Source organism: Sciurus vulgaris, assembly GCF_902686455.1.
Source record: "Sciurus vulgaris genome assembly, chromosome: 5".
In the NCBI taxonomy this organism is placed as follows: domain Eukaryota; kingdom Metazoa; phylum Chordata; class Mammalia; order Rodentia; family Sciuridae; genus Sciurus; species Sciurus vulgaris.
In genome coordinates, this window is record NC_136465.1 from 14,633,460 (window position 1) to 14,641,961 (window position 8,502).

Below are 8,502 nucleotides of genomic sequence, written 5' to 3' on the forward strand. Positions count from 1 at the left end.
TATATTTAGTATCAGCCAGCAATAAACACCACTGGGTGACAGTGGCCAAATTACTTCCCTGAGCATATTTCCTTGATCTTGCAAAAGTTAAGACTCCGTGAACTTAAAACCAGTACAAAATCGCAAGCGTGGATGCCGTGGGGTTCCCAAAGAATATTTGTATTCCTGACTCACAGGAACAGGCGGGATTTCAAACTTCTGGTGAAGAAGGTACGGGTTCCCAAGTCACTGGAGTCGGCCTGGTGTGTGCACCATGGAAAGTTGCCCCAGAGAGAAGTGGATTCCTTAAAACCCACTGCTGCGGGGTGACTCCCTCGGATCCCCGGCCTCTACTCCTCTATTTGAGGTGCTTACTGACTTCTGCGCCAGTGGTGTAACACGGGAACTTGCTTGCACTCATCCAAGTTTGCTGCCAGCCTGTGCCTGAGCCTCCAGGCCGGACCCTACCCATTTCATGCCCTATCCCATTTTACAGAGGGAAAAAATGAGACCGGGGGAAGGACGTTGGGAGAAGCAGTGAAAAGCCGTGAGAATTCCGGAGACCAGGATTCCTTTCTCTCTCCCCATCTCGACTGCGCCTTCCCACCCCCTGACTTCCCTACTGGGAAGGCTGTTCAGCCCTACCGCCCCACCCTCGAGTCCCGCTGCGCATCGCCCTTTAAGGGGCCGGCCTCTCACCTCCCTGACCTTGCCCCGCCCCTGCGGGGCCGCACTGCGCCTGCGCCGCGCGCCCGAGACCTGGGGTTGGGCAGGACCCAGTTCCGTGCAACTTTCAAGTGAGTTGCAAACTCCGCCCCGGAGGCCGGTGCCGGTTGCCTGGCGCGCTGGGACCGCGGCCACCGCAAGAGCGAAGACCGACACCCGGCACCCCGGCCGGGGACCAGCAGCGGCGCCCGGCAAGGGCCGAGCACCTGGTTCTCCGCGACAGAGCAGGTCCCAGCCGCAACTGCCGCGCCGCGCGGCTGGGCGGGGAGCGCGCCCGCCGGTGCCAGCTCCCGAGCCGGCTTCCTCCCTGCCCACCGCCTGCCCCAGTCCTCTGGTCTCAGGGTTCTCCCGGTTCCCCGCACTTGCAGGTCGGAGTCGGTGGGCGGCGAGCCCACCTTTGACAGGGGACAGCCGGATCGACCCTCGGGTTCCTGCACCACCACTGAGTCCCCCTTCCCAGCCCCCGCGTGAGCGCCCTCCTGGGCGTCTTTTGGGGGCCCTCCCCTCGTCCCAAAGCCTGTCAGGATGGTGTCCTGGATGATCTGTCGCCTGGTGGTGTGAGTATAGCCACTCTCAGACCCCTTCTTTCCCTGGTGTCATCCTGCCCCTCGGGTGGAAGCTGGGCACGTCTGGCGGGGACGGAACTATCTGAGCTTCATCATACCTCCCCCAACACTCGCCGCAAAGGTTAACGGACTGGGGGCCAGCACGCGGGACTCGGGCACCGCGTCCTTGCCCCTCCCCTCCCCAGAATCCTTGAGTGATGGCGACCCTACCCACATGCTCACAGACACATTCTGCAGACAGATGCCTGGGGCTGAGGGCCACAGGCAGACCATAGCCAGGGCAAACACAAGGAAATAGGCACACTGTGGGTGGAGAAGCCAGGGGCCTGCTTGCCATCTGAGCAGTCACGTGACTCCCAACCTTGCCTCAGCCTCCTCACTCAGTCCTACCCTTAACCTCTGAGTACTCCAGCACCTGGCTCAAATATGCCTGTCTGCAGCCCAGCGGTGCCAGGTCTGGTGGCTCTGGGCCTGATTGCATACCCAGGGGAGGGGACAGCCTGATGCTCTCACCCACCCTGTCTAGCAGCTGTGTTCTCTCTCCATCATGTACCCATGGGCCACGGTGCAGGCCTGGGCAGGCTTGGGATGTTTGTAAACAGCAGGGTGGGGAGGTGGCCTCCGGGGCACTGACTCAGGCACTGCGGGTTGTGCAAGCCAAGCGGGAAAAACAGGGCAGGCCCTGCCACTGCGCACCCCAGTAGGGGAGGCAGCCACCTGGCAGGGTGCAAGGGGAGCATGCTGCCCCTCACACTCCCCCGGCTGCTCTTCCAGGCTGGTGTTTGGGATGCTGTATCCAGCTTATGCGTCCTACAAGGCCGTGAAGACCAAGAACATCCGTGAATATGTGAGCATGAGGGGTGGCAGGAGGGCTTGGCTGTGGTGGGGTAGGATGACGGCCCTGGCAGGGGACTTGTTGAGGTGTGGAGGGTCTGAGCTGGCCTGCCCCTTCTCTAGGGGCACACTGGAGTGGCACATCCTGAGTGGAGTGGTGAAGGAGGGAGTGGGCCCTGTCGAGGTGGGTGTGGGCGGAGTGCAGGCCATTGGGCGCCTGTGGAGGTGCACGGGGTGGGCACAGGAATGAGCGGCAGCTTCGCAGAGGCTCCTGTCCAGCCAGGCATGGGGGAATGCAGCAATGCAGCGGGACAGGCTCTCTGGAATCTTTGGGCTGGGCCAGCCAGGGGCGGTGTTGGCACCGCAGGCTTCAAGGCCAACCTCTGTGCTCTGTGTCCCACAGGTCCGGTGGATGATGTACTGGATTGTCTTTGCAATCTTCATGGCAGCTGAGACCTTCACAGACATCTTTATCTCCTGGTCTGGGCACAGGGGTTGGTGGGCCACGGGGCAGGGGTGTCCTACCGTTGGCCTGGCTCCTGGGCTCACCTTGCCCCTCTGTGTGCTGGCAGGTTCCCTTTCTATTATGAGATCAAGATGGCCTTTGTGCTGTGGCTGCTTTCGCCCTACACCAAGGGGGCCAGCCTACTTTACCGAAAATTCGTCCACCCGTCCCTGTCCCGTCATGAGAAGGTACCCTGGGGGAGGCGGAGAGAGAGAACCCTGACCCCCGGGTTCAGGATGCGGGGACACCTGGTTCTAACACCAGGATCATGGCACCCTGACAAAGCCTGGCCTTCCTGTCGGCCGGATTGACCACACGGGTGCGTGTGAATGACCGGTGGTGTGAAGTGCCAGCTGGAAGTTGGTTTGGGGATGGGGGGTGGCCCCTCACTGAGGTGCAGGCCATGCGAGTGGGCGGGGAGCCCCGCTCTTGGTGCGTTCTGGACCTTTGTCTGTGGCTGCTGCACACGGGCTCAGGGTGGACCGGAAGGTATGACAATCGCTGGTGGCTCAGGGTATGCGGAGGCAGAGAGACTCCCCCGCTGTCCTCTTGAGCTCTCCTCCCCCGGGTCTGCAGGAGATCGACACGTACATTGTGCAGGCCAAAGAGCGCAGCTACGAGACAGTGCTCAGCCTCGGGAAGCGGAGCCTCAACATTGCTGCCTCGGCTGCGGTGCAGGCCGCCACCAAGGTGCTGTGGGCCCAGCCCTCCTGCTGCCCTGCCCACCCCGCCCAGCTTTCTGCCAGGGAGGCCGGAGATGGCGATTAGGGTCAGGGCTAGGGTGCCAGGGTAGGTGGGGTGGTGCAGGACCACGGAGCTGGAAGTGCAGACCTCCCTGGCTGCTCCTGTTCCTGTGGCCTTAGTTTCTTGTTCCTGCCAAGTGGCCAGGGGCTGAAGGCTGCTGAGTTGCTTTCAGTTCTGAGCTCTGTGCCCCAGTGATTAGCTGCAGGGTGACCCTTCATGTCCCTGGGCAGCTTCCCTACTGAAGCCCCTTCCCCTAGGAGCCCCTGTCCTCCTAGGTGACTCAGCTCCTCCTCCCTCACAGAGTCAGGGTGCGCTGGCTGGCCGGCTGCGGAGCTTTTCCATGCAGGACCTGCGCTCCATCCCTGACACCCCTGCCCCCACCTACCAGGACCCCCTCTACCTGGAAGACCAGGTACCCCGCCGGAGGCCACCCATCGGTGAGTGAACCGAGGGGCCTGGAGCCTTTCTGAGGAAGATGGCCTCCCCAGGGCTGGAGGAAGTTCTGGCTTGGTCCCAGGCCTTGAGACTGTGTCAATGGCCAGGTTTGCTTCCCCGGCCTCTCTGCAGGGTACCGGGCAGGGGGCCTGCAGGACAGTGACACAGAGGAGGGCGGTTGGTCAGATACGGAGGTAGTCCCCCAGCCACCAGCCCGGCCCCGAGAGAAGCCTCTGGGTCGGAGCCAGAGCCTGCGTGTGGTCAAGAGGAAGCCGCTGGTCCGGGAGGTCAGTGGCAAGGAGGTGTGAGGGCGGCGGCTGTGCAACACCGCAGCCCACGCCTCTCACCGAGCGCCTGCTCTCTCGCCAGGGCACCTCGCGCTCCCTGAAGGTCCGAACGCGGAAAAAGACTGTACCCTCAGACATGGACAGCTAGGGTCTGCGGATCAGGCCCACTCTTACCTCAGGCCCTGCAGGTGCCAGGGCTACGTGCAGGAGGCCTTCGGTGCACATCTGGCTTGCTGCGCCAGCCACCTGGGTCGCGCCCCTCCCGGCTCTGTTTGCTTAAGAGCCAGGGCAGAGGCTGTGGGTCCCCGCATTGGGATGCACCCACGGTTCCAGAGCAGGCTGGGCCCAGCGTTCTATTTATTGCCTCCTCAGCCCTGTGCCTTCTCAGGTGTGGGTCCAGAGCACCCCCAACCCCTGCAGATGAAACCAAAGTCCACTAGCTATCCATTCCTTCCTGTCCTTCAAAGTACTTGACAGCCTGCTCCAAGGCCAGGTGTGTGTGCCCTTGCCGTGTGTTTTGTGTTGGTGAATGAGGTCGGGCTTGTGAACGTTTTGATAAATAAATGCATAACGGTGTTCTGCTTCTCTTGATTTATCTCCCCTTCTCATGCCACACTCTACGTCATACAGCCCAGTGCCAGCCAGGCACGGCCAAGTCTAGGGCAGAAGGAGACAGTGCCGGGTGAGCCCAGTCCTCAAAGGAGACCTCAAAGGTGGCACTGCTGTCATGAATGAGCTCTTGGGCAGCTCTGAGTACACAGACTGGAGAGTGAGGGCCAGACCTAATGAGGTGCTGAAATCCAAAAAGAGGAGGAACCCAGGATTGGAACACACAGCTGTAGGCAAGCCAGGGGGCATGAAGGTGTGGAAAGGCAGGGACAGCGAGGGGGCACCTGAAAGCTTGCCCATACAGGCTGAGGGTCCTAGTCCTGAGCCTGGGCTTGGGAGTCTGGCTTCACTCCCCATAGCTCCCCAGGCACTGAGTTCTCTCAACAGGTACCTTAGGGGTGGCTTGCACTCTGAGGAGTGGCCACCAGAGGGCAGCAGCTGCCGGGATCTGGGTTGCCCCCTGCTTCCAGGTCAAGGAGGGCGGGGCTGGGAGATTGGCCAGAGCCTCGCCCTGCTGGGGCCTGGCGCTGGCGGCAGGCCGCAGAGATGATGCACAACTCCAGCGGGCCTCCTCCGAAGGCCCTCCCTGCTGCTGGTGGTCGCTGGTCCCTGGCCCGCCATCCACTGCTCTCTGGAGACCCAGGCTCTTAGCTTGGGCTGGCTCCGCTCCACCCCCTCCTCTGGTCCCTGGGACAGCCCTCTGGATGCTTGTGTCACCACTGTGCCCCAGGTCTGCCCCTGTCCACCCCCACGTCTGCTCTTCCTTTCTGCTTTTGAGTAAGCAAAGAGGTGGGTGAGCGCTGGATGAGAGGAAGGGGAAAGGGCTGGCTCGGATGGCCTGAGAGGAGGAGGATTAACTCTTGGTGTGGGATTATCTGGGTTTTATTTGGGGGAAAGCACTTAATCTGCTGGGGTGCTTTAGCTCCTTGCATGTTGGTGCTCAGTGGCTTCCTATGTGGCCTTACCTGGCACCATGGTGTTGTCTGATCTCCTCATTAATTCATTCCAAAAATCTGTCTTGAGCCTCTGCCAGGTACCAGCCATATTGCCAGGTTTGGTAGGATGCAAAGACTAGTAGTGGCTGGTATCTAGAGTGTGGCTGCAGCACAATAGATGCTGCTTTGAGCCCCTGACATATTAATTTAATCCTCACAATCTCGGAAGGTTGGTACTATTGTTATTATCTCCATTCCACAAATAGGAAAAAAAAAACAAAAAGGCACAGAGAGGACAAGTGATTTGCCCAAGGTCACACAGCTAGTAAGTGGCAGAATTGGGCTTTGAGGCAGGCAGTCTGGCTCCAGAGTCGATGTACTTAATCACTATGCAGTACTCAAGTAAATGAGCTGTTCCTTGCCTGGGAGGCAGGGAGAAGGAGACTAACGTGTATGGAACGTTTTGCATGCCTGACCTTGCACTGGGAATTTCACAGGGATGGTTTCTTTGAATCCTCCCAACCCCCCTGTTGGGTAGAGGCTATACCCATTTTACAGATGAAAAATGGGGACTCTGAGAGCTGCGGCAGCTGGTCCACAGTGGTGCTGCCCGTGAGTTGGGGACCACGCCTCCCGCTGCAAGTTGGTTCAGGAGTCCTGGAGGTAGAAGTGGAGGGACAGGCTCCACAGAACCAAATGGAAGCCGGCAGTGGATGCAGGCACTGGACCCGGCAAAGGAATGCAGACCAGAAGGGGTGGGATTTCGTGGGATTGGGGCTTCACCTGCCCTCACTCCGGGACAGGTGCTGGGAGTGGGCAGGTCACGCGGCCCCCCGCAGACTTGGCAACTAGCTCTGCACAGCCAGCTGGTGCACACTGTCCCCTGGGGTGCTCCTTCTCCTTGGCCCACTGTCCTCTTCCTGTTTGCACTTTGAACCCCAGGCAGACATCACCTCCAGGGAAGCCCTCCACAGGCACACCCCTGCCTTGCCTGGCTTGCTCATCTGGACTTCTTGCCATTCTGTTCTTGCATGTACTTTTCTTTTCCCCCTGAGCACATCATATTTTCTCCCCTGCTATGTTGTGACTTCATAAAGAACAGACATCTTACTGTTGTATCCCAGCCCAGAACAAGTGGTTTAACCAAAGTGAAATATTTTTGTAAGTGTGTAATTCAGTGGGGAAGTGCTGCTTATTGTCTGACTTCTGTACTCAAGCATCACTTCCTCCATGAAGAGCCCCCTGATTTTCCCAGGGCAGGATTAGAAACATCTTGTCATTTGTTAACCTGTCCTTCTCCCCAGTAGTCACCTACAGCCCCTGCACTGGGCCTGACACCTGAGCAGCCTGAAAGTGTTACTAGAAGAACAAATGCACTCAGTGACCTAGCTCCTCTGGGGTGGGAACAGTCTTGTGCTTTGTCCTTGTGCCCTGCAGCACCTTGGGGCTCACCACAAAGCCATGAGACCACCAGGGTCTCCATAACACAGGTGGACGAATGGTTGGCTCTAGTTGTACGGGTTACAAGATATCCTGGGGCCAGAGGGGAAGGAGTGAGGAGGCCCAGTTCTAGGCATTTCTGGCCAAGCATACATGTGATCCCGAGGCCTGGGGCACTGGGTATCGGCTGGGCTTCCCTCAGAGCCCAGGTGCCCCTCGGAGAACCTCCAGACATACCCTCCACCCATCCCTGCTGGCCCTGGGTAGGGTCCCCGGCCCACCCTTCAGTACCTGTGGCCTGGGCTCTAGAGGAAGCCTAGCCTGTACTCCCGCCTGCCCACAGCGCCAGTGCGCCTGGCAGGATCAGGGCTGGGAAGGGGCCTGAAGCCACCACGGGCAGCCCCCTAGCACAGTGCACCTTTGCTGGGTTCTGGCCCCTCTTGAACCTCCCCCCGCTGCCCCTGGCCAGCTTCCGGGGCCTCCTCCATTTCCTCCCAGTTCCTGGGGCAGGTGGCCCTTCCTTCTGGTCTTCCCTGCTTCTCTGCCCCGCCTCCCTCCATCCTTTGGCCCTTCCAGGTAGCGCTTCCACCTCCCTGCCTCAGCCCACCACTGTCCCTCCGGTCTGTGGCCCCTCCGTGTCCTGGTCCCCTTCCCTGCCTCTGGCTTCATGTCACAGCACACGCTGGCCCACTGGCCGTGTCTGCACATGCTGAGCCTCTACACCCAGGCAGCCCTGGCCCAGATTGAGCAGGGGCATCTGGTGGGCACCATCCTCTGCCAAGGGGGCCCAGGGGTGAGCGCTCAGGCTCTTGCCCCCACCCCCCACCCAGCGCCAGGGCCTGGTGGACCCAATAGTTGGGGATGGGGTCAAAACCTGGGCAGAAGAAGGATGCCCATTGCTGGGGGAATCCTGGGGCCAGAGCTGGTGCTGCCGCGCATGAAGGTCCTGAGCCCTGGGGCAGAATGGAGGTTAGGTGGGGGGCAGGCATTGGGAGAAGAAGGAGGGCTTCAGAAGAGGAATTAGGTCAAGGATGTGGGTGGGTGGGTGAGAGGGGAGGTGGCATCTGCCACCGAGCTTCCTCCTGGCTCCAAAAGCATCTCCACACTTCCCTTCCCCTCCCCCTCCCCCAGGTCCTGGGAGAATTCTCCCGTATTCCCCCTCCCCCAGGGCCCCCACCCCAGGCATTGCCACAGGGGTGGGGGGTGGGGGGGCCGGCCTCAGCTGTCTGAAGGATGGAGGGGCTGGGGAAGCAGGGCTAGGTGCCCAGACGGCCGCGTGTGTGGGAGGGGATGTCCTCAGATGCCCTCCACCCGGCAGTCCCCGCTCTGACGTGGGTGCCCCCCCTCTCCCCGCCCGGATTAGTGGCAGCTTGGCCTGACTCTCCGGGGCTCCTTCCCCCGCCCTGCCTGCTGCCCACCCCTGGGCAGGGGGCTGCTCCACC

At 60.6% G+C, this 8,502-nt stretch overlaps 1 protein-coding gene across 4 annotated transcripts; it reads left to right on the plus strand.

The window, feature by feature from the left end:
* The first annotated feature begins 730 nt into the window (after positions 1-730).
* Positions 731-4,378, plus strand: REEP4 (receptor accessory protein 4). 4 transcript variants are annotated; one of them, XM_079140101.1, is made up of 9 exons: positions 731-1,262; positions 2,046-2,118; positions 2,229-2,289; positions 2,509-2,585; positions 2,678-2,798; positions 3,187-3,300; positions 3,656-3,791; positions 3,922-4,076; positions 4,159-4,378. In XM_079140101.1, coding segments are annotated over exons 2-9 (732 nt in total). In that variant the 5' UTR covers positions 731-1,262; positions 2,046-2,116; the 3' UTR covers positions 4,225-4,378. The 4 variants fall into 4 exon arrangements, with proteins under 4 accessions (XP_078996227.1, XP_078996229.1, XP_078996226.1 ...); XM_079140103.1 differs by lacking the exon at positions 2,229-2,289 and having other exon boundaries at positions 732-1,725; XM_079140100.1 differs by lacking the exon at positions 2,229-2,289 and having other exon boundaries at positions 732-1,262.
* The last annotated feature ends 4,124 nt before the right edge of the window (positions 4,379-8,502 follow it).